Below are 25780 nucleotides of genomic sequence, written 5' to 3' on the forward strand. Positions count from 1 at the left end.
GATCATCCGGCAGCCAAATCAGGTCAAAGGGGTTTAAAAAATAATAATTAAATGCCCCTAAAAATATATGTATTTATGCTTTTCCTTGCAGTTTTATCTGCTAGGTGATAGGATAGAAAAATACAAGAGTGTTTCTTAAAGCAAGAATCCTTTTCTTGGACTCTTGTTTTCATAAAAGCCACCCAACTACGTACACAATCTTCCTAATAGTGTCTCCCCTTTGTAATGTCAACTGGTATGTCAGGGTTTTCTTTCACCCCAGGAAATGAAGGTCACCCGGTTACTACGGGCGGGGCACCGAGTCGGTTGCACAAGCAGCAAGAATGCTCGCTGTCTCTATTTTACTGCCAGTCCCCTTTTAATAGAAGAAATGGAAAAAAAAAAAAAAAAGATACCTGATCTGTATTGCTTCCCATCAGTCGGTTAGACCTTCCCCCTCCAGTGCTTGGGCAGCCTGTCAGGGACCCTCCATCCGGGCACGTTCCTGCCCCCTAGGCACGGGCGCTGAGCAAGATCTCCGGGTGCCTGCACCTGCAGAATTTGCCTGCAAGCCCAGGCCCCCGAGGCTGGGGGTTCTCAGCCGTGGCTGGACATCAGAATGACCTTAGGGAGCTTTCAGAAGTACAAATGCCTGGAGTTCACCCAGAAAGAGGTGTATAATCAGTCTGAGGTGCAGCTGGGCCTCACTAATTTCAACATCCCCCCTGCCCCAGGGGGTTGCACTCTGCAGCCAGGGCTGAGGATGCCTTTTCTGGGATGGGGTGGGGTGGGGGCACGTCACACGTAGGCTCAGGAAACCTGGACTTTATCAACGTACTGAGTTACCAAGTTCTTAAAACACGCTGACCATCATTAGGGTCTGCAGGTATTTCTAGTCTATTGGTAAACGCATAGGAACTGTAAATATAAAAATAATGTGTATCAAAGACAGATTAATATATAAGCCAGCAAAGTGCTCTATTATTGCTTTTCCCCCCCACACTGACAGGATCATCCTGGGAATCATGTCCAGGGTCGCATGCAGATGCATCTGTGTTTATGGTGAAGTCCTTCTTTTCCTGCAACGTTGCTGCAAACTTATCAAAACCTGCTTCAGAGCAAGACTAAGCCATGTGTGCTTTTTACCTTTTCTCATTTTACAAATATAAAAAGGGTGGCTCTCTTCTGTATTAGGACGATGACCTACCTTAGCCCTGCAGTGAGGTCGTGTCTTTTTTACAAGACAGACTTCTCTTGCTTCAGCTAAGTCCCTTTAAACAAAGACTTCAGTTTCACGTTTTGATTCTATTTGCCTTTCTAAACTTCAGTAGAAAAAAATGAGTTTTTCTAAAAAAAAACATCCTTTACAAAGTTCAGCGCTACTGGAGAGGGTAATATCCCTCAAAAAAGAAAAAAAAAGTTACAAAAATAGATTGACATTTAAAAATCCTGTCTGAACGTGTGCTTCTTCATAGCATAAAAAGTTTGCCCCTGGGGTGGCAGGTGCGGCTGGTGCTGGAAGCAGGGATTTCTTTTCAGTAAGGTTTTACAGCTCTAGGCAAGGAGATATAAACAGATCATTATGTTGTAATAAAAACGTGCACTTAGCAAAAGAAAGAAATGCAAAGTAGACGTTAAGGGCAATTTCGCCAGCTGTCACTTGGAGCTAGCACCTCATTCACTGTGGATGCGACCCATTTTTTTTTCTAACTTCTTAGAAAATGCAAACCATTGCAAGGCTTTATCAAGGCTCTGGTGTGGGAATCTGGCACTTTCAGGATCAGCTGCTGGTGACAGAGAATTAGAGGCTTGGGAATGGTTACTAGTGGCCAAGTCTCGGGAATTTTAAGAATTTTAAGGACTGCGCATTGCCCTGTCCGCCACCTCCGGGCCCTCTCCTGAGCCAGGCTTCTCTACTCTGCCCCCGACTAGGGGGCCTGTTGCAGGCACCTGCAGGTCACCTTAGGCAGGAGGGTTTCAACACTGCTTGCCCAATAGGATCACATGGGGAGCCCCCGAGAGTCTGATAATACTGGCCCACGGGGCCCCTGCCCCTTCCTTCTGAGCACACCTGGTGACTCTGGCTGGCAGGGGGACAAGAACTGCCAGTTGCTGTGGCCCAACAGCTTCACCTCTGCTCGTGTAACCCGAGGCCTGGAGGGTGCAACAGGTGAGCAGGATGCCACCAGCCGAGGGACAAATTAAATCAGAATCCTTCAGGTTGGCGGGCCCCTGGGGGGCTCAGCTGTTGACCGTATACCTTGGGCTCAGGGCATGTCCCCAGGATCGAGTCCCGCATCGGGATCCCCGCATGGAGCCTGCTTCTCCCTCTGCCTGTGTCTCTGCCTTTGTCTGTGTCTCTCATGACTAAACAAGTAAGATCTTAAAAAAAAAAAATCTTTTAGGCTGGACCTCAGGAGAGCCCCAGGGGCAGCCAAGCTTGAGAACTGGTGCTCTTTCTGCTTGTGCAGGTCACAGTTCACTTATGTCTATGGTTTGGGTGGGGGGGAAGAGCTGAAGTCCCCAGTTAAGACCTTCCAACCGACATCCAAGACCTGTCATCAACTGGAATGCGGCATGATGCCCCCGCCTCAGGGCTCCTGGGTATAAAATCAGTCACAACGGGGACTCAGCAAATCTAGAATTTGGAAGATGCATCTTTTTCCCTTCATGGGGTGACAAGAGTGCTTCTCATGGAGGAGGAGGGCCAGGACCGGAGCTTCTGTGAGGCCTGTGTGAGGGCCCTGGCCTGCTGCAAGCTGCAGCTTCCGACGCCTACTTTCCCCTGAAGTGTTGCCAAGGGCCAGGCCAGAGGTGGGGCCGTGGGGGCCGTGTCCGGGAACTAGGGAGGGAACAGGCTCTCTGTGGGGTCTTAGGACCTGGTGTCAACAAGGACGAATGGAAGAGAAGGGATATAAGCTTTAAACTCTGGCCAACCAGGGCCACGAAATAGAAACTCTGGTGCTCTGGGTGGGGGTGAGGGGCCCTCTGGGCGTCTGCCCACAGGGATGGCGGGGGTCCCTGCCTCAGGCTCTGAGGCCTCTACGAGCCCCCTGTCCCTCCCCGGACAGCCACAGTGGGGACCTTTTGGGAAAACACAGTCTTACAATTAAGAGGATCTAGCAACTAGATTTTGTGCAGGAAAACTGAAATACAAAGGAGAAAGAGCTCGAATAGTTTTTGCTGTTTTATTATGTTATAGTAAAATATTGCAAATTACAAAAATACTAGGATTTAACTGCTACAGTTGGACTGACATATGGTTGCTCTCCCTCATCGGTTCACTTGCTTCTTGATGAATAAGTGGCAACAAAATACGCATCCTTCTGTTTCCCTGGGCCGAAAAGACGTCTCCCTAAAAGGCCTGTGTGCTGAGGCGAAGCAATAACCAACGTGGCTTACTGACAATGGCACAAAAGTTTAGATCCTTAGGAATGTTTCGTCTTCTCACTGATCATTTTCCAATTCCTAGGGAGGGACCTCATGTAGGGCCGTGGGGCGAGATGGTCCTGGGCTGCACGGGACAGTACTTTAAGATGAACTAATGCAGGCTTCCTCCCACTTTACTAGCAGTCCCTCTGGCAGGTGCTTGCTTGGTCAAGCTTTCCTGTGTTGGGAGCGCACCCCCCATTCCCCCCGTGGCTAAGACCCTGGTCATGCTTTGGCCCAACGCCGCCCCCCCCATGAGCCTTCCAGATCCACCAGGCGGGATCCACTCTTTCCTGCCATGTGCCTGGCCGACCTGTCTCACCTAGCATCTGTTGTATTGTTTTACGGTTTGTATTTATGAGTCAAGTCAACTTCCTTTGCTAAATTGTGAATTTCTTGGACTCGGGGATTAGGTGTTCCTTGTTTTTATACCTTTTGTGCTTACGCTGGGCTGGTATGGGTGCTTACGAGTCTCTGAAGACACAGTGGAATTAAATCAAATAGAGTTTATACTTCCAGGGGGACAAAATTCGTATGGTGGTAACAAAACGGTGGGGCCCTGATCTGAGAGTCAAGAAATACTTGACTGGCCAAGGAAAATCTCATACGTGCATATGGCTGAAGACATCCGGAGGCCGAAAATACTGTCTGAAACACTTTTTTCCTTGAAAAACTGGATATTGACAAAGAGTGTTGAAGACCTGTGCGTACAAAGGACTGTCGTGAACCCATCACACTTGCCAGGACGCACGTGGCATCCTAAATGAGCCGGATCTTCCAATGGCAGGGAAATGGCTTTAAGAGGGACTTTGTTTTCTTTCAAAAAAACTCCCTGTCGATGTTGTTAAGGCCTCATCATCATCACTGTCAAACTCCGATTTCGTATTTACCACTTTCATTCCACCTGTAACATGTGCCCCCGGGGTGAGGGCTGTAAGTTCCTGCAGGGTGGGCCCCAAGAGCCTGGATCCTTTCATCCACGAAGGGCGAAGAGGGGCTTTGGGGGCAGCTTACCAGAAAGGGGGGAAAACAAAGTACCCTCGGAGTAAAAAAACTTCTAAAGTAAAATAAAAATTATTTCCCATAAGTGGCCTAATTTGGCCATGTGGGGGCGGGCATGGGGGGGTGGGTAGGAGACTGAGTGAGCTCTAGGAGGAGCATCGCTTCTGCACTGGGCCCTTAATGGGCCCACTCCCCAACCCCTGAAGAACTTGACGTATTTCCTCCGAGACTCAAATCTGGGAGCCGTGGCTGGTGCGACCTTTTGCAGTACTGTTCCATCTTGGTTAAAGGCTATAGGTCTGAACGCCGACCAAACGGGAGCTGGTCCAGGTTATGGTTTGATGTACCGTCTCGTCTACACTGGTGGGGAAAGCATGCTGGAATGGAAAATTAGGTCCGATACTTAAAACTAGAAAACACTGGTCGACCGATAGTAAGTACCATGAAGAAATTTATATAAAAAGACGTCTGAAGAAGAAGTCTACGCCTGCATTTCTTCTCCAATCAGGAAGGGTTCAAAGTGGCTTATCCTCTTGTACCTGCTATGATTTGCTACAGTATCAATCCGTCCTGCTTAGGACTCTGAGTACTCCTAGAGTTCTGCTTTTTTTTTTTTTTTTTAAATTGTCTTGCAGTGGGAGAATCTTGAAGCAGAGTCAGTGGAATCAAAGGTTAGCTGGAAGACTCTGACCCTTGCTTCTTGGTCACAGTTGAGCCTGGATCAACTCAGTGCAGCAAGTGCTATGAGCAAGCTTCTTCCCCATTGGAAAAGCCCATGAGAAATAAAATCAACGATGACAATTAAAATTGCCTCAAGGGTCCCCAAGCAATAAAATTCCTTTTACGGTTTTTTGTTTTTTGTTTTTTTTTTTTTTTTATCAAATATACCTCATCGAAAGGTGAACTTCTGCCCAAATAGACAATATTCTTGCTGGATGCCTTTTTGTGGAGGCCTCACAGTTTGAAGACAAAGGAATGTCCCAGTAACTCTTCCCAAAGTACATCCACGTAGCGGGCACATCCTGGGTGAAAGATGAGTCTATCGGAGCAAATAGGGCCAAACCAGTCAACAGGTCCAAGAGTTAATGTGGGCAGGTTATCAGCACTGGAGCAGCTGCCACGACTGGGTCCCAGGGGGCTGAAACATCTGAGACTCTTATGGCCAACGCTATCCTCCGTGGTCACGCTCCAATAAACTCACTGCTTGGTGGCGCTACCCTCAGGTAGTCTGCATTTTCAGCTGCAGGGCCCTTAAAAATGCCATTGGACTTGGCTTCCTTGGGAAAGAAGTCCTGCTGGTAGTCAGGGTTGTCCAGGCTGATTTGGTGGTTGGCCTCCTGGGTCCAGAGGCTGGGCCCGTCGAGGACACTGTTGACGCAGGTGGGGTGGGTGTTGAGATACTCAGGGTTGTCCACTGCGTTGCTGTGGGGATTTTGGTAGTGAGGGTCTCTGGCAGGAGCTGGATTTAGAGGCTGATTGTGATAGACGGGATTCTGGACAGAACCCGCAGGCCTTTTGGGAACAGACTGGTTTATGTATTCTGAAATTGAAAAGAAATCACAGGTGAAGCAACCAGCGAAGCATCAGCCCAAGCAGGATTCCACTGTATGATCGGGACCCTGTCAATGCTCTTCCAGGAGGCAGCTGAGGGCAGGGACACCTGGGCAGGTGACTACCTTGCTGTTGCCGCAAGATACATTGCGTTCTTTTCTCTATTTCTCAAAACAATGGGGACATTTATCTCTTGCCAATTTAAAGTTCTCAGAAGGAGAGCCTGCCTTGAGATGTACGTGTGCACACAGGTATGAACGTCTGGGGCTTATAAAGCTGAGATTAGGAAAACCCGTGGTTCATAGGCCAAGAATGGAGCTGGGATCGAATCTGTCTCACATACACACGCGCACGCTCATAAACTCACTGACGCACACACAGTCCCACCCACGCATACTCGCTCGCCCACACACACATCTTTGATGTTTGCTTCCAATTCTAGAAAATCTGCAAACCGATTCTAAAATCACACGTCTCCCGGCTGGACGTGACTTGAACTCAACACAGAGCCGCACGCATGCTCCGTGGTTTTGTATTTCTCTGCCTCTTACTCCCTATATCGTGTCTGCAAACTTGCCACCGTCTCCACTCCTGGATTAGCTTGAAGGAAGCCAGCGGCCTGGGCACCGGCTGGACGGGGAGGCTGAGGAGTGTGACCCTCTCCAGGGTGAGCCACTCACCGGGTGCTGGGAGGAAAGTGTCATCTATGTTGTCCTCCGTCAAGGTGCCAGTGGGGTCTGAGCTGTACCGCTGCAAGAAGCTGTCTTCTTTGAGGGGACAGGTCTGAGGGGGAGCAATAAGGCAAGGTTACTCTAGTCGGTGCTGCTCAGGCTTCAGTTTAAAAATCACCTGAGACGTTATTAAGCTGCAGATTTTGATTCAGTAGGGTCCGAGACAGGGCCTGGGACACTGCGTTTCCAGCAAGCCCCCAGGGGAGGCCCATGCTTCTGGCCCACAGACCACAGGGCAAGCGGCAAGGACTGGTCAGTGCCGTGCAGCAGGGCTTTCCGCGATGATGGGAATGTTCTATAACCTGCGCTCTTCCCTACGGTCAGCAATTTAAATAGATACATGCAGGGCAACCCCGGGTGGCTCAGCGGTTTGGCGCCCAGGGCCTGATCCTGGAGACCCGGGATCGAGTCCTACCTCGGGCTCCCTGCATGGAGCCTGCTTCTCCCTCTGCCTGTCTCTGCCTCTCTCTCCTTCTGTGTCTCTCATGAATAAATAAATAAAATCTTAAAAAAAAATAGACACATGTGGCCAGTGGCTTCTCTATTGCTAAGCATGGGTCTAGCTTAAGGCTTCATACCAAGCATCGGTATCACCTGGAAGGCTCGCTCAACACGGATGGCTGGGCTCTGCCCCCAGCATTCCTCCTTTAGTAGGTCTGGGTCGGCGGCTCGGCAGTTTGCATTTCTAACAAACTGCCCGGTGATGCTGGCAAGATCCAGCCAATCCACCAAGCCATCTGGCTTGGCAAGATGCAGCCAAGATCCACCAATCGCATTTTGAACAGCACTGTGGCCAGTGATGCTAACTGCTGGCCTTGGGGGTAGGGGTCAGGGTAACCACACAGGAAAGAACGGAGGCACATCAAGGCTAGCTGGGGTAAGAGAGGCATTTTCTGTATCTAACAGAGCCCTGATCCGGAGCTGTTCCTAATTCTGGCTTCGTAGCTGTTCGTACATACCCCATTTCGGTCGATGCAAGCCACGGTGGAACTGTTGCTGGTGGCGCTCTGAAAAAAGAACGGACGTCGTTGACTGTACGCTTGCATAGTCTCACCCGTGCCCACCGAATGCAGGCAGTGGGGTCTCACAGAGTGGAGCTAATTCAAGTGCTTCATTTTGTCTTGACCCATTAGCTTCAGAAAACAACTAGGTGTAGTTCTAATTCTGGTCCTTAGTAGCCCTAAAAGGATTATGATCCAGTTGTGGCGAGCAAGGCGATCAAATGACTAATACACTTGACTGATTCCTTCTGACTCTGGCCTGACCATTGGGTTAAAATTTACCTGTCTCTAAGCTAAGTTCCACTAGGTGGGCATCATTTTCTCCAAACCATCCCCGAAAATGCGCAGACACAGCTCGAGAAGAAGCAACGTTTCATACCAGAGAGCTTAGGAGGGGGGTCCGGGAAGTGGAGGGGCTGTGGAAGAAGCCCTGCTGGGGGATGAGGTACTCGTCAGCATCCACAACATCCTCCATGTCCTCCTCGTCCATCAGGGCGCGGTAAAAATTGGAGTCTGTAGGGCTTGGCAAATGCATCCTCTCATCTCCCTGGTGCAGAGATTTTGAGACAATTAGTAAGGCCCGGAGAGATGCTGTTCCACTTCTTGGCTATTCCACTTCTGCGGAAACTGCCTGTTTGTCTTGCAATTTGGTTATAATAAAATCACCCTGGTTCCCTGAGGTACAGCTGCTTCCTTCCCTCCCCAACGTGACGGTAAAACATTAAAAATTCTTGGATGTTTAAAAGCCCCTAAAGGAAACAGAGACAGCTGAAGAGGAAGAAGGAAGGGACGAAGGAGCGGCATTTATTGAGTGTGTACAGGGTTGTTAGCTGCTGCGATATTCTGATTTATAATAAGAAATTTGTCCCTATTCCTGGCACAGAGCTCTGAAACCTTGGGAGGCTCCTAAGTGATGGGGAAAGCAAAGGCGTCTTGGTTCCGCTCATGAGCGGCTTTAGGACCAGCCCTAAGTTGGTAACCAACCAACCCACAGTAAATTGGTAACTAACTAACCCATGGTTGCCAGGGTAACCAACCCAGAGATTAGGGGGTTGAAACATTCAAGTCCATCACAGCCTGTGATGTCCTGGAATGGGGGAGGTTGAATCAATCAATCACCACTGGCCACTGATCTAATCAATAAGGCCTATGTAATGAAGACTCCATAAAACCCCCAAAGGACTGGGTTCAGACAGCTTCCGGGTCGGTGAGCACATGGGGACGAGGGGAGAGACCCCAGCAGGTGTCAGAACTGCTTGCTTGGAGGTGTGTGGGAGCCGCCCCCCAACACGTGCACTGGAGTCGCTAAGCAGAATCTTTAGGTGCCATGCGATGTATTTTGCAAACATTATTTCACTGACTTAATTAACACAGCCCTGTGGGTTTGGTTTCATTGGCCTCAAGTGGTAAGTGGAGACTCAGGGCCTTGACGCCAGGTTTGCTGACACCGAAGCCCTGCTTCTCCCCCAGATGGAGGTGAGGCTCGGGCTAGCCGCGATGGAAGAGGCCACACGGACCTGAGTGTGTCTGGACACTAGAGTTCAGGCAGGAATGGCCAATGGGGTTGGGGGGGGGGCCCACAAATGAACTCCACTCCGTTTACAGGGCGTGCGGCCTTCACCAAGGCTCACTCTCATATGTTGAGGGTTTAAGGACGGGCCCTGGGAGACAGGGAAGGGGACCCCACACACTATGGAGCATGGAGACATGTGATGCACGTCAGAGGGACTTGTCCCGGGGGAGCTTGGACTCATCCCGTACCTGGATGACAAGGTAGCGCTGCGGGTCTCGGGCCATTTTGGAGAATTCGATGATCAACTCACGGAATTTTGGGCGACTGTCTGCATCTATCATCCAGCCTATGGAGGGAATGAGGGACACGGTGCAATCAGACCTCGAAAGACACATTAAAGATGACATTGCTTCAAGGAAGCATTTATGGCGAGAGCCTTTGGGGAAAGTACGTGATGCAGAAACCGAACCCGTGTGCTAGACATCTAGACATCTCGCCACCTGGCGCTGATCACAGTTTAAAGACCATGATGACACAAAATACTTGCATCAGAATGACGGGAACAGCCTCTCGTTCTCTACGCCCGCTCTTCCTGGGGCCGGGGCTCTGGCATCACCACCCTACGTGATGGGACAGCCATGGATGCCTCACTATTTGCGAATCACTAAGACCATGGGACCCCGGTGTGTGGGCTCCCCGGCCAAGTCCTCACTGGACATTCACTTTCATTGATACGCGCTTAGCAGTCTTGCAAGCTGCAAGCCTGATTCAATTTAGGGAAAGTTGGGGACTTTCTTTAAGACCCTCGGGGTTTGGGAACTCCACACTCCGATGCTTTCACCGCCTTACATCCTCAGTAGCCAAGCACCCAAGTGTTCCAGTGCCTTCCTTCGGACACTTGTTATTCACCAGCACGTTTGATCACACAACGATCTAAGTCTGGGTTAAGCAAGCCGGAGGAACAGTGGAAATCCTTGTCTCTCTCGAGGGCTCACATTTATTTGTTATCAGCAGGAGGTCAAGCTATTTTAGGACAAACTGCTATGTGACCTTAGACGGATCACGTAACCTCTCTGGATCCCAGCTTCCTCAGCCCAAAGCAAGGAAGTTAAAGGAGGTTAGCCCTGGGGCCTCAAGTCCAGAAAGGCGTTATTAGTATTTACATGAACTTGGCCCCGTCTAGGCCCCACGCCACCCTGTCGTGTCCGTGCTCGTCACACGTGGAACGTCGTCTCCTGAGCCTGTGAACGTGCGCCTCTGGGGACTGACAGCACCAAGCAGGCTCCGCGCTCTGACTTAAAATGCTTACTTGCTACGCTGAGAAAGGCCCCCACGTAGATCTACTACTTGAAAGGCTGAGGTCGGGGCAGAAATTGTTGATTCAATCAGCCTCCTGCGCTTACTCACTGTTAGGCATTTAAAAACATTCAGTCTCTCTGGTAACAGGCTTCAAAACGTACAGCGCCTTCCTCGTTGAGCAACCCAGAGAACAGAATATTTTGGTGTCATGGCTTATGGAGGAATTTGATGTTATTTATTTGCTGGCAAACATGGGCACATGCCAGGTCACGGGGCGCAATGGGTCAAGCAAGCGCTTCCTGAGGAATGTCGGGAGAGGATATTTACAGACGTTTCTGGACTTCAGGGCCTGCTGTAAAGACTCTGACAACGTCTCTTGAGGGGATCAAAGGTCTCAGTCTTTTGCTAAGGGCAGCAGCAACCTCTCTAGGCACAACAAGGCACTCCGGGTGCCCACGACAGGCCAGGCCAGGCCAGAGGAGACGGCCACAGCATCACTCACACTTGACCATGATCATGTAGACATCGATGGTGCATATGGGCGGCTGCGGGAGGCGCTCTCCCTTCTCCAGGATGGTGGAGATCTCACTTGCGGGGATACCGTCGTAAGGCTTGGACCCGAAGGTCATCAGCTCCCACACGGTGACGCCTGAGAGGGTGAAGCAGTCGTTTTATGAATCGATAAAAAACCACACCACCTTGTAAATGTTTCTAATCTTTAAGAACCTTTGTTTCAGCGGCTTTGGGCAATGTGCTTGATGCTGGAAGCCTCAAGGTACCTTCCTTTTTTTTTTTAATTTTTATTTATTTATGATAGTCACAGAGAGAGAGAGAGAGAGACAGAGAGAGAGAGAGAGAGAGAGAGGCAGAGACACAGGCAGAGGGAGAAGCAGGCTCCATGCACCGGGAGCCTGACGTGGGATTCGATCCTGGGTCTCCAGGATCGCGCCCTGGGCCAAAGGCAGGCGCTAAACCGCTGCACCACCCAGAGATCCCTCAAGGTACCTTCCTGTAAAGTGGGATAATGATCTTGTCTTATGGGATCGTTGTGCAGATCAAACAAGACGATGGGACTGCACCGTTCAGGCAATGCCAGGCAAACATAAGTGGCCTGCAAGCAGTACGACTTTAGCGACGGCACCATGACAACACAACCATTGTAATGACGTGGCCCATTCGGACACCTGCCCTAAGCGACTTGTATCTACGGAAGATGGAGGCCGCCCCCAAGGTTCCACGCTGCACATTTTTAAATAATAATAAAAATTAGAATCCGAAAAACCCTACGTTCCTTTTAGTAAACCTAGAAACCCCACGCCTTTTATTTCAAAAATCAATCATCATGATAAAAAAAAAAAAAAAGAAGAAGAAATCAAAGCAGTAGTCCTAGAATTGGGTGTTTTTCCAGACCAAGGATCCTTGCATCTCTGTGCCTCTCTTGATGGAAATCTCTGCTCTAGAAACCTGGACAGCGAGGTTGACTCTAAGATGACTCCGGTGGGACTGAGCTGGGAGGGGTCACACACAGGATCCTGGCAGTTTCCTGATCTCCAGCTGGTCTGCTGATGCATCTTCTGGAGAGTTGGCCTCTAGATACATATTACCTCAGGTCTGCGTGGATTACCCAGAGGCCATCCCAGAACTGAGTGACCTGAATATAGAGCATGCAAGATTTTCTTTAAAAAAGATTTTATTTGGGATCCCTGGGTGGCTCAGTGGTTTAGCGCCTGCCTTTGGCCCAGGGTATGATCCTGGAGTCCCGGGATCGAGTCTCATGTCGGGCTCCCGGCGTGGAGCCTGCTTCTCCCTCTGCCTGTGTCTCTGCCTCTTTCTCTCTATGTCTATCATGAATAAATAAATAAATATTAAAAAAATAAAAAATATTTTATTTCTTTATTCATGAACAACACAGAGAGGGGAGAGAGGCAGAGACACAGGCAGAGGGAGAAGCAGGCTCCTTGCGGGACTCGATCCTGGGACCCCGGGATCACGCTCTGAGCCGAAGGCAGACGCCCAACCGCTGAGCCACCTGGGTGCCCCTAGAACATTCAAGATTGCAAAATGAAGGAAAGAATGGTCCAGGGGCAAGGAAATAGATTCCTCTTCCTTCCTCACCACAGTGCCAATATGGACTTGATAAAAAAAAAAGATAATAATAAAATCTCATTTCCAGATCCATGAAGTCAATTAATTCTCATCTAACGAGGCTTAAATGTTATGTTTAAGCATGAGCAATGAATTCCTGCGGGGAGGAAAGCTTTTCAGGTTTTGGAACAAACGGTGAGAAAGTCGTACGCGTAGCTGGTTGTGGCTTTTGGGTGGGCCTGGAATGTGGATGAGTTCTCTTTCTTTTCAACTCCTAAGTGGAACGCATAGCTTCCTAATTTATTAAAATATTTGTCTTAAAAAAATAAAAAAAAATAAAAGATTTTGTCTTGACTGGAGACTAGAGAGTGGAGTAATAGGATTTGTTTTAAAGATATTTATTTACTTATTCATCTATTTATTTATTTGAGAGAGAGAGCGAGAGCGTGCGCGTGCACAAGCGGGCAGGGCGAGGGGCAGAGGGAGAGAGAGACTCTCTCAGCCGACTCTGTGCTGAGCGTGGAGCCTGATGAGGGACTTGATCTCATGGCCCCGAGATCATGACCTGAGCTGACATCAAGAGTAGGACGCTGTAACTGACTGCGCCACCCAGGTGCCCCGATTGGATTTATTTTTTAAACTGAAACTTGAGGTCTGTGGTTTCAATAATTCCAGCGTCCTGCCAAGGATGGCAGATTATAATCACTGGCAACCCCGTTTCCACTGAAATGAAACACCTCGGACCACGGCAGCGAGGCCGGCCTTCTGATAACGCCTGTAATCATTCACAGGTATTAAGGCACAGAGTTTAAGAGTGTTTTCATGTATGCAACAAGTGGACCAACCGTGGACTGCCTGTGAGCTGGCCCCCGCCGGCCGCAGCACACAGCCCAGGAGGGAAACGTAGCCGAGGGATCCTGGAAAGGCAGGAGGGGCCAGCCCGGTTGTGATCTTACCCACCGTGGTTGGAAAACCAAAGGCGGCTGTTAAGCAGAGAATTAAAAGTCTGCTATAGTTTAAAAAATAGTTTTTTTGCCTGTTTTCTGGAGAATGGATGAATGTGTGCAGAACAGGAAGAGAGAAGACCCGCCAGGAGGTCCTTTGGTGGAGTCACCGAGGGAGGGAGGTGACGACGTTGGTGCCTCTGGATGGGATAGGAAAGCGTGTCATTTTGTCCCTCTTGGGGAGTAGACCTATCTTAAAAATGACTGAACTAACAAGGCACGAGACTAGCTTTAGTTCCTTATCTCGTTCATTAATTGCAGGTGGCTTGTTCACTCACAAAGATCTCTGTCTGTGGGGCTTGCAGTCTAGCAGAAGGGACAAGGATCCCTGCAATCAACACACACTGAGAGTCTTAGGAAGTTAGGGATGCTATAAAAAAAAATACTAAGTGGATGCTGTTTTTGTGATAATAACCAAATTCCTCGTGGAACGTTGTTTCAATATCGCTCGCCCCAAATACCCATTTCTATGGAGGTGGGGGTGGACCCTCCTCGTTAGCTTGGTGGCTTTAGTAGTGGGAACAGACTGACAATTCACAGATCAAGTGTGTTGGATGAGCTATTTGGTAGCCTTCCAGCAGATTGCTGGGCTCAGGAGGGCCCACTGTGAACAGGTGCAAGGACCTCACGTGGCCGTCAGTGAAAATGTGCTGATGAGACATTCTTAAATGCCGAATCTTCCTTTTTTTTTTTTTTTTAAGGTTTTATTTATTTGTTCATGAGAGACACAGAGAGTGAGAGAGAGACAAGACACAGGCAGAGGGAGAAGCAGGCTCCTTGAGGGGAGCCCGATGCGGGACTCGATCCCTGAATCCCGGGATCATGCCCTGAGCTGAAGGCAGACGCTCAACCGCCGAGCCACCCAGGGGGCCCAAATGCTGAGGCCTCTGTAGGCTCAGGGCATTCTTTGTGCAAAGCCAGCGTGGCAAGGACGGCAAAGGCGTGTCTGAGAGGAGGGGCGTAGGCCTGTGCAGGGCCAGGTGGGATGCGGAGGGGGAAACAGAACCCGTCCTGACGAGATGCTCTCACTAGAGCTGCAAGCAAGAACTCTTTCCCTGGCTTATTCTTTTCTCCCACAGACACCTCCTCACAGTGCACTCTCGCCAAGCCATCCTCTCTGACACACAAAGACCCCATGCACTGGGTCAAACGAGAGCCGCTGAGTTAGTCCATCACAAGACCCCATGTCTCTACCTGGAAACTCTTCCCCATGAGACCTTTTGTCACCTCCCTTTGGTTCACGAGGTCAGGTTTGGTTTGATGTCGCAGGTACGGGCATTTCCTAAGTCCAAGCTCTCTTGCCCTCCCTTACCCCCTCTTGACAAGGTCACTGATTCCCCCGGTGACATGCAGGATGCGAGTTGCACTCAATTTCCTTGGTCGTGTTTTCTTCGCATCCTAGACAGCGGCTACCACGCTGTTATGAGTCATTGCCTCGGAAGAAAGCACGCGGCTGACAGAGCATGTAACCCAGGTCAACAAACACTGCCAGGCGGCTTCTTCTCGGTACACATTCATTAGCATCAAGACTTTGACTCACCGTAGCTCCACACATCGCTTTGGTGGGTATAAATTCGGTGTAAAATCGATTCTAAAGCCATCCACTTGATAGGCACCTTGGAATGATGAGAGAGAAAGTAGTAAGACACCTATTAGCTTCCCTCCGCTGCAAGAGATTAAATCACGTTGCAACACATGACAAGTGACGAACGTGGGGAGGCCAGGCCACCCCACCCTGATACCCCAGCACTAGTGCTCCCTCCCAGCAACAGGGGCCAGTTTTAAATCTGATAGGAAACAGGGCTATTCTGTTGGGCCTCAGGGGTGGCTTCATGAAGGTCTCAGCTGAGGGCCTCTGGGGCGTGGGCCGTTCTGGTGAACTGGGTGCACCTGCTGGGGGCTGGGGCGCCCTGTGGTCCTAGCCACCCCACGCTTACGGGTGTTGCAGAGCCAGCTGCCTGGAGCCATACGGGTTGAAGTGAAACTTAAGTGATTCAGAGCAACCGGAGGGCCTAAGGGGGGACCTGCACCCCTCAGTGCTGGGAGAGCAGCCCCCGGAGGACCCCGTCTGGGAGAGGGGCCCAACCCTACGGGAGCCAGAGACTCTCGGGAGCTCCAGGAACAGCACAGGGAGCTGTCGGTCTTTCTGAGACGTCCTCAAAAGCCCTGTGCTGCCAAATTAGCCGTGACACTTCCAGCTGCTCTTCTGAAGGCTGCTGGGTCCTGGGGGGGGGGGGCGGGGGCTGACTCCTAACCTTGGCTCACAGTCACCCGACCATGGAGCTCAGCTCATGTTTATTGGCTCTGGCCTCTGGACACGATAGAAACTTCTATCCTCACTCTCCCAGCAAATCCTGCTTTCAGAGCAGCTCCTCTGAAGTCGGCCCTGGACAGACCCACGGGTCGGCGGCGGCTGCCGTGACCTCACCCAGGCTGTTCTGAGAACGTCCCCTATGTCGCCGCCCCACAGGCCGGCTTCTTACTTTGCCTCCTTCCGCGTGGTACTCTTTCTCCTCGGCACCCAGCAGTTTGGCCAGCCCGAAATCTGTGATCTTGACGTGCTGCGGGGTCTTCACCAGGACGTTCCTGGCCGCCAGGTCGCGGTGCACCAAGCGCCGGTCTTCCAGGTAGTTCATACCCTGCAACACGGGGCCGCGCAGTGAGGGGCCACCGCGACCACCGGGGCCAGGCAGCGCTGCCTGGGCCGCCCGGAGTGGCCCCCGCTCGGGGAGCCCATGTCCTGTTCACACCGGGTCCTAGCTGTCCCCGTCAGGGACCCCGCAACTCGCCCCTTGGGATCATCACTAACTATCCCCTGAATAGATGGACCGACACATCCACGAAGAGACAATGCGCTGCTGATTTGTTAACTTTTCTCCAACCAGTTGCTCAAGCTTTAAACCCAGATGAACCAAGTATTCGAGGGCGAGGACAGAGCAAGCCGTCAGCTGATGGGCTGAGAGCTGGCTGGAAGCTGGTGTGGACCGTGGCCGCCGTGCCCCTGCCCCGTGTCACCTCCTTGCACTTGGCTGACCTGCAGAGCAGGGAAGGCAAGGCCGCTCCCGGGCTTCTCAGCGCTGGGAGGCCACACTGCCCTCATGCTCCTCTGGGCCACCGACCTGAGCTACTACCAACGGAGAAGATTTTTTTTTTAAGATTTTATTTATTCATTCATAAGACACACACAGAGAGAAGCAGAGACACAGAGGGAGAAGCAGGCTCCGTGCAGGGAGCCCGACGTGGGACTCGATCCTGGGTCTCCAGGATCACGCCCTGAGCTGAAGGCAGATGCTAAACCACTGAGCCACCCAGGGATCCCCCCCTTTTTAAAATCTGAAATCACATGGATACTGAATTTCCTTTTATAAGGTGGCACTTCCTACCCCCTCTTCAGTTGCCTCCCCGCCCTGGTTGCAATCAGAACCACTGCTGAGAGAGAGAGAGAGAGAGAGAAACAATACCCGAGAAGCACCCAGGGCAGTGCCTGACGTGTGCACCCCCAGAAGTATCCCCCCTCGACTCGGGTCCTTGCCCACAGCTTTCTTGGTGATCGTCAGGAGCTCTTCCTGCCGGCAGGGCCTTTCTGGCCTCTACTCCTGCTTGCTCCACGCCTGCCCAGCTCAGCCAGGCTCCCTGGGACTCTACCAAGCTCCGACCTGTTGACATGAGCTTGGCGGCTCCACCTCCGTGCAGGGCCAGGCTGGCAGGCCGGAGAAGCCGTTCAGTTCTGCAGACGTCTTACGTCCGTACCACATTCTCTGCCACTAACTCACAAATGTCCCTCTCTCTCCAGCCAGAGGCGTGGACCACGCTTCCAACGTCCTTTACGGCGGACGCTCAGGCGCTCTCCAGTAAAGACAGGCACGGAGGTGCTCACCGAAGAGCACGAGATGGAAACAAGTGGGCTTCACCCACGCTGCTTTACTCCCCAGCTTTTCTGTAGCTCTGGAGGGATCGCCACGTTAGGGAACCGCAGGACGGAGTCCCAAATTTCCTGGCAAATTCTTTGCTTCCTTTCGCGGAGCTATTAGGTGAAAATTCGTAGCGAGGTGAAATCAGAAGCTCTCTTTCTTTCTGGAGCAAAACTAACCATCGGAGGAAACTAGGATCTCAGGAAGATGCCACCGGAGAATTAGCCTGTGGGGGCTACGTTGGAGGTCTTTCTTTTTCTTTCCTTGGACTAAGATGATTGATTCCCATGTCTCTCTTCTCCCCTGGATTATCCAGAAAGTTCCTGAATGTTTAAGATGCTGTTTGATTTCAGTGTTCCCCTTCCAAGATCCCTCAGATGCTGCAAAATATGGTTAGAAGGGCTCACGTCTACTCAAGAGGAAACTAGCAGGTTCCCTCTGGCAGAGCACTTCCAAATTAGGGATTATTATTTAGGAATGGCATGTGGGGAGCTGAGAGGGAAGGAGCAGAAGCCGAGAGAACTCCTCCAAACAGACGACCGACTTCCTACTCCCCGTCACCTCCCCCCATGGCCCTTCACAGGGGGCTCCATTCATGAGCTTCCGCTTCTCCTTTGCTTCCTGGGACCCTGCTCAATCCTCCTGTCTCCTATAAAAGAGTAAGGCCTCTATTTATTAAACACGGTGCACTCTTACCCATTCAAAACGGGTTAATTGTGCTTGGCCTCTTGCCTGGTTAGGCGCAACATCTGCATTCCAGGCTGTATTAGCTCATTTGCTCTCTTTCCTTCCTTCTCTCTCTCTCTCTCTCTCACCCATTTTTCTCCTTTTCCTTCCACCCTGTGTCGCTGGCCCTGCTTCCTCAGCCATTTCCCAAGGACGTCCTCAGCAGTAGGCACTGTGGAGGCACATCCACAGAGTAATAGGGACAGATAAGTCCGGGACACGTGGGAACCAGTCAACCTTGCCCTATCCCTTCTGCTTTATTTCAAATTTGTGTTTTCTGAGTTCACAAAAGGGGACTTCAGAGGGAATTTCCAGCCTCGTTTAACTACCATCTCAAACGTATCATTCGGCCTCTTTTATTTCAACGCCCCACAACCTGCACACCGGACACATTTTCACCAAAGTGTTGAAAAATGAAAAAAAAAAAAACAAAAAAAAAACAAAGTGTTGAAAAATGAATGAATGAATGAACGAATGAATGAATGAGGGAGTGATGTAGCAGGTGACCGTTTTGAGCAATGATGATGTGCCAGGTGTTTCCAACACATCTCTAAGAAGCCCCCTCTGGAGCTGGAGCCCTGGCATCAGCCTTGAGAGCCATCGCGAGGCCGGAGGCTGGTCAGACCAAGTGCTCGGAGGCCTTAAGACCACCATGGGGCCCCTCGCTTCCTGCTGGGGCCTCCAAGCGCAACTTGCCTGCTGGTCCAAAGGCTGGTTGAGGCGTCAAAAGAAACTCCAAATAAGCAAAAGACCCCACAGCCCAGCACCTCGGTTGTGTGCCACTGAGTCCATGTCATTATGTAAACCTAATAAATTGACCTGAGCCCCACTTCCACCCCTCGGGTCTGTAAAGGACAACTTTAATACACTGTGACGTTTTTGGAGAATATCAGTCTTCAGGGACGGCTTGGGAAAGAGCCCTTTACATCTGGGGAGCACACAGCTAATCAGCCAGAGGGGTTTAAATCAGAGAGGATCTGGGGGCGGCAGGATTAGGCTCATTTGAGCTTAGATAAAACCCTGTTCATCAGTCTCTGTCCCACACCATAGAGGCAGTTTAAAAGGCCATCTCAGTGCCCAGCAAAGTTATATTTTAACCAGTTCGCAAAGATAAGAGCCTGATAAGAGCCCCTCTAGGCGGAGACACCACAGGAAGCAGCACCAGGGCCTCCTGGGAAGCTCATTTCCTGATTCCTCTGCAAGATCATGGCTTTAATTTAAATCAACGTATTTATTTCTGTTACTTACTCCAGGACAGCTAGGACGGATTTTAAAAGGTTCGAAGGGAATCTGAAGAGCACCTCAAAGTTACAAAAGAGAGAAGCACAGGGATGTGCCTCACACGGATACCAAAGATCTTTCTGGCACAACATCCACGAAGAAGAAAGGCCTGGGGGTGGCTGGCTCTGACGTTCATAGTCTCTGTTTTCCGGAGGGCTGCAGCGTCCTACAACTCTTGGGAGGAGGCCAGGGTGAGAGGCTGCAATGGGATCCCTCTCTGTTCTGTTTCATAAACTGCCATGGGGAGGAGTCGGGGGGAGCACTGACTTCGTGAAGACAGCAGTGGCACCAAGCAGGGAGTGGGGGGCCCGCAGATGGTTTGGGCAGAGCTAAATCAATAGTAGGCTCCCCTTCCACCGAGCTCCTGCCCTCGGAAGAGGCACAAAAGTATCAGAATTCCCAATCCCAGACAGCTCGTGGGGCACCAACACCCTCCTGTGAGGGGGCAGCCAGGCTCACCAAGAGTGTGGACTTGGGAGCCAGGCTGCCTGGGGTCCAATCCTGATTTGTGCTACTTACCAGCTCAAGAGCCTGGCAAGTTTACTTAAACACCCCCGTGCCTCAGTTTCCCGGTATATAAAGCGGGCTAATCAGATGGTTAAGTAAGTTAATCCACGCAGCACGCAGGATGGGGCCCGGCGAGCGTCTTCCACAGGGGCTGGTGATTGTCAGGGTTTCCTTCTAAATGCCAGGTCCCCCCCTTCCCCATCCATTGGCTGTGAGCTTGAATGAGGTCACTAGCCCACCTCGCCTGGACTCCAGCCACCCCCGACCCCTACCCACCCCCCCCCAGAGTCTGATCACAAATAGATTCCCGAGAAGAGCCCTTTGCTTTCGTGGTGACGCTGTCTCCTTGTGTGGGGTTGCAGGGCCCCTCGGGGGCTCCGCCTGTCCTCCCCAGCCCTCTTTCCCTGAGCAGCCCTCAGCATCTCTCAGGCACCGAGCCACTCTGCATCCTGGCCACCCGGATGGTCACCTCTCACGGTGGGTGCACCGCCACGATGGTGCAGGGCCTTTCCCTCACATCCCCGGCACAGAACTCTCTAGGCTAAGACACAGGCTGGCTTGCCAGCCCACCTCCTCCACCCCCGGTGGCTCCCAGCACCTGGCACCTGGCTGACAGACCGAGCCCCCCCTCCACCCCAACCGACCCCTGCTGGTCCCCATGTGCCCTTCCCAGCGGCCTGGGGAGCGTGGGCCTCCAGGTACCCAGCTCTCCTGCTCTGACCACTCACTCCCCGCAGTGCTGCTGGCTGTGTGGATCTGTTTCCCTCACTGGCTTGTAAGTTGGGGAGATAAGAAATTTCATCTTCTTTACATACGTATTTCACCCAATTCCTAACACTGGCAAATGAATGCCCAAGAGTTCACTAAATGAAATACCTAAAAGTTGATACTCTTGATATTTTAATACCACGGTAACTTCTGGCTTTTTGATGACATACTGCACAGGGACCATTCAGGTTGATTCAATTCCACTTGTAATCTTTTATGGGCCATTTAAGAATAGATTTAAAAAAATAATCCAAGTTACTGAAAAGCCTGGTAATGGATCCGCCGTTTGGCTTTGTCACCGAGCTGTCTCGTTGCCTAGGTGTTGATCGTGCTTGGCGGTGGAATCAGCTCCGATGAGTCCTGCTTTCTGAGGATGGAAGCAGAGGCCGGCGGTGAATCGGCACCGTTGGGCGGCATTGTGAGCCTCACCTCCTTTTCTAGTTCCTTGTCTGGCATGATTTTCATTCATTCATTACCCCCCTGCTCATCTGTTATGACTGCAGTAGAGTCTGTCAACATGGGCTTCACGGCAGGACACTCAGGAAGGAACACAGGTGGCCAAACCGAGTAATTCTGTGCACTTAAATAAATCCTTCGAACTGACAATTTTTGGGTTTGTCCTTATTAAACTGTATCTCCTGGACCACCTTAAACACCATTTGGTGCACATACAGGTGTGGTCAGGGAGAGCCTCGGTCTCCTGCCATCTGTCTCCAAACCTCTCCAGGGCTCGATCGCAGGGATCCTCATTTTCCGTCAACTACCTGAGAATTCAATTCTGTGAGATCTTGATCTGGGCTAGGTGATAAGCAAGCTCTTTTGTCCCAAAGGTTTGGGAAACCGTCAGATTAATCACAGTCTCGAGAGCCTTTATCGATGGCAGGACGTCGTAATAATGTGCACGGATGGTCTCAGGGGAAGACGCTGGCACAATAGCAGCGTTTCCAAGTGACAGGCCAATCGGACGATAGGACCTTTCTGATTAGAACGTTTTATGACATTACTGTGCCATCTGATATAGTTTGGGACTTACTAGCTGGCTCATGTACCCAGAAAAAGCGGATACACTTCCTGAAGCAATGAAGTCCCAGCATGTGGGAGCTACCCAGGGCCCCACGAGCCAGGAGCTTAGGAAGCCAGGATCTTTCTGTCTGGGGAGCAGGTAATGTCTCCAGAAACTCCTGAGACAGGAGAACAGAATCCACCGTCAGCTTGTAAGGCGAGGGCCTGGAGCTCCCTTCTGCTTTCCCAGGCCCTTCCTGACTCCATCCTGACTTCCTCCCTCGCCCACTCACTTCTCTTCTCTTTTCCTTTTGCCCAGGTGATAGAATTTATCCTCTTAGCCGTTTAGCCAGGATGAGAAACTTGCGTAACAGGGGCCAGCATTCCATCAATATTTAGAAAACTTCCCAGGAGAGCCCAGGCCTTTGTGAATCCAATGCAGGACATTTATGGGTCAATAAATCCCACTTTGAAAACGCCAGGAGTTCAGTTTCTGGTCAGCCACTAAGTGTTTCTGGGTAGTCTCACTTCCAACTTTTACAAAGGAAATTGTTCGATACTAGGATAAAAAGTCACTCACCCAGGAGCAGATTTCTGTCTTCACGGTCGAGGAAACCACTACTTTCCCTTCCCGCCAAGGACGGGGCCCTCCATCACTCCAGTGATTCAAATACAGCAGCCAAGGGTTTCTCCTCTGACTTAGAAAGCAAATCTACCCCGGAGAGCTAAGAGACGCAATCTGGAAGGCTTTCGGTGTGAAGTAAAGAGAAATAAAGTGCAAGAGACACTAGAGTGGATTTCAATAACAGGTTGCAGTTGTGAGTGAAACCATCTAGAGAACTGCCCTGGAAAACTTTCAGGCCTGGACCCTCAACTCAGGAACTTCTGTGACTCCGAGGCACAGACGGATTCTTCTTTGCCGTGGCCACTGGCATACTGAGGTCCGTGTGTTTTTTCCCACCTCGCCTGCAGAAGCTGACTTTTAGGGTTAAAATAAATTCCCATCTTTGTAGGCACCAGTGGTCGGGCGGATTGAAACGTAAGGTCGCAAAGGAGAAGAGAAAAAGCTCAGAACGAGAGGGGACCTGGACCCTGATGCCGCTCTAATAAATGAAAGCTGATGCGGAACTAGATTAGGACAATGTTTCAGCTTAGATTTTTAGTCACGAGTCCAACCTAATTGAGCCAAAATGCGGGGAAAGCAATGGAGAAAGGGAACATCCAGTGAGCACCGTGTGCACGCGGCACCAGTGGCAGGTGCTTCCCAGAGGCTACCTGGTGTCACTCTCGTACCCGGGAGGACAGCTGGAGGCACCTCGTTTAGGGCCAAAGAATGAGGCACAAAAAAGACTCAGCCACCTGCCTGAGGTGGTTACCGAGCGACAGAAGTGGGATGTGGCTCTCACGTCTGCTGGAACTGCCAGGACGCTTCTGGGCTGGACCAAAGTCGCGGGGGCTACATGCCCCATCGCGAGGAGTGTCCTTTCATGGAGCGGTGGACTGACACGACATAAGCAGAGAAGAGATGCTGACCACCTCGGCTGGGGAAGCTGGCTGCAGGTGTGCAGAGCTCGGGAGGCCCTGCCCAGGGTGGGGACGGGCCAGGACACCAGTGTCACGGGGCTCACCGTCCAGTTGGGGCAGCTGCGCACAAACTCAAGGGAACACGGAAATAAGCCAGATCTTCCCAGGCAGCAGTATGTGCTAGAAAGAAAAGAGAGCAACCAGAGCAAGGCGGTATTGTCTGTACGGGGGAAGAATTTCTGGGCTCAGGAGTCAGGGGTAAGCAGATCTTCAGGAATAATTCCAGATTCAGTAAAACCTGCCTGGGGCTAACCACCTCCTCCCCCAGACCAGCCCCTGTTCTGGACAGGACCGGGCCGAGTTTCATGTCAACCAGGTGAACCTTGCGACAGGTGCAACCAGGTAATGATGTAGGATGAAAGCATCCTGGATTTCAGGGTGACCAGTGTCTTTTAAGAGAAAGGAAAAGGCGATTTAGACTCAGACATAGAGAAGGAGGCTGTGTGAAGACCGAGGAAGAGATGGGGTCGGGGGGGCCTCGAGCCTGGGGGTGGCCGGAGCCACCAGAAAGGAAAAGGCAAGGACGTGGGCGGCGGGGCGGGGGGGAAGGTGGGCACAGCCCGGCCGGCTTGGCTGTGCACTGACCTCCAGGACGGGGGGTGGCCAGCTTGCTGCGGTCGTGAGCCACCAGGCAGCGGCAACCCGTGGCAGCCTTGGGACGCGGATCCAGGCACAGGCAGAAATCACGAGCATTTTCAGGAAATCACGGCGTCAGAGGCGCACACACACCCTCTTCCAGGGCCACTATCTAGCGCTGCTGAGTGACTCAGGCCCCTGTTCTGTGACCAGGGTTACGGCTTCGAGAAGGACAAGAACACCGGGGACTAGCGGGGGGCAGCCCCCCGAGGCTGCGGCTGAGAAGGGACAGCACAAGGCGCTGGAACGACCGGGCCACCAGCGCAGCCGGGGTGGGGGGGGAGCGGTCAGGCCCCGGGCAGGGCCCAGTGGTCAGGCTTGCAGCCACCGTGGCCCATCCACGGCCCTCCACGCCGGCTCGCTGCGGAGGGGCCGGCCGCAAGGACGCCCACGCTCAGAGACGGGCCTGCCCACTAACCTGCCTCACGCCAACCGAGGGGAACACAGGACTTAGCCATCTGGGTTGCCAACAATCGCTGCGGCGCCGGCATCCTGAGGGAGAGGCTTGGCACGAGAGTAAAAGTCCTCTGGGGACCCCGTGAGGAGCTAACACCCAGCACGCGGCTGGGCCACCTGTCCACTGTCTGCATTGTCAGCCGTCTCTCGCCCTGGAATGAGCCTGTTATTGCGGGGGGCCAGGTCGCGGGGGGTGGGGGCACCCAGCACCTGCCCTGTCGGCACAGCCCCACTGTCCTCTGGATCTTCCTAGCCTAGTCTCAGCCCCCTTGCTCGCCTTGGTATCCAGGCCTGACGGGGTGGAAGCCGCAGCTCCTCCTCTACCCTCAACTACCCTAAAATTCACCTACGAGAACCCCAGAGAAATGACCCTAGCACCAGGCCACACTATAAGCACCTAATAAAGTGAATATTGCCTCGATGTAGCCGGACAATTAGATTCTCAGCACGCAGGGGGACAGGCCCCCATTTGATGCAGAAGGCAATCAATTCAACTGGATCCAAAATAAAGCGTACGCTGTGTGCACGGGCCCCACGCGCGCACAAGTCTAGCTCTCCCAGGACGGAGCCCCACCTGTGCACTTTCCCGCTGTCTTTATTTCTCCCCCTTGCTGCCTTGCATTGGGGCCCCCGCGCACGACCATGTCACCCCGGGGGAGGGGGCAGGGGAGCAGCGAGTGAAGTACCTGCCCTACTTTCAGGGCCCGCGCGCCTCTCCACTTACCTTTGCAATCTGCACACACCAGTTGAGCAGGTGCTGGGAGCCGATGTTGTCCTTGTGCTCGCGGACATAGTCCAGGAGGCAGCCAAAGGGCATGAGCTGCGTGATGAGCTGCACTGTGGACGTCAGGCAGATGCCCAGGAGGCGGCACACGTGGGGATTGTCCACACTGGCCATCACGTAGGCTTCCTGTGCGAAGAAGAAGGGGAGAGGAAAGCCTCAGAGAGGCCCCCCGCCTTGGCTCAAGGGACAGGCAGGCGGACCTCCCTCCAGGCTGAACACAGCAAAGCACAACCGTGACTCTGAATCCCCAACTGTGCCTCGTGGAGGACGGGGTCGCCCGTGAAACATCTGGTGCACAGACATTTCTGCAGGGCCTGTGACACATGTAGGAGGCTGTGGAGTGACCAGTGGTTTGGTGGAAGACAGCCCCCCCCCAGTGCGGTGCAAGGATTTCCCTTCACAGAGACACCCAGGGAGCATCTGCCTGCGGCAAAACACGGAATGAAAACAGGACCTGATGGGGCACCTGGGGGGCTCGGCGGTGGTGGAGTGTCTGCCTTGGGCTCAGGGCGTGATCCTGGGGTCCCCGGA

The 25780-nt window shown here is 52.0% G+C and overlaps 1 protein-coding gene across 3 annotated transcripts in view; it reads right to left on the reverse strand.

Moving 5' to 3' along the window:
• Positions 1 to 3153: 3153 nt before the first annotated feature.
• Positions 3154 to 25780, reverse strand: part of EGFR (epidermal growth factor receptor) — a 197757-nt gene continuing 175130 nt past the window's right edge. For all 3 annotated transcript variants that reach the window (XM_072760089.1, XM_072760088.1, XM_026006664.2), the window contains exons 20-28: positions 25190 to 25375; positions 16078 to 16233; positions 15135 to 15210; positions 11008 to 11154; positions 9455 to 9552; positions 8073 to 8240; positions 7652 to 7699; positions 6642 to 6744; positions 3154 to 5950 (exon numbers count right to left, since the gene is read on the reverse strand). In XM_072760089.1, coding sequence (XP_072616190.1) covers positions 5592 to 5950; positions 6642 to 6744; positions 7652 to 7699; positions 8073 to 8240; positions 9455 to 9552; positions 11008 to 11154; positions 15135 to 15210; positions 16078 to 16233; positions 25190 to 25375 — 1341 coding nt within the window. In that variant the 3' untranslated portion in view covers positions 3154 to 5591. The remainder of the gene's footprint in view (positions 5951 to 6641; positions 6745 to 7651; positions 7700 to 8072; positions 8241 to 9454; positions 9553 to 11007; positions 11155 to 15134; positions 15211 to 16077; positions 16234 to 25189; positions 25376 to 25780) is intronic.

This window comes from Vulpes vulpes, chromosome 5, assembly GCF_048418805.1.
Source record: "Vulpes vulpes isolate BD-2025 chromosome 5, VulVul3, whole genome shotgun sequence".
NCBI classification, from domain to species: domain Eukaryota; kingdom Metazoa; phylum Chordata; class Mammalia; order Carnivora; family Canidae; genus Vulpes; species Vulpes vulpes.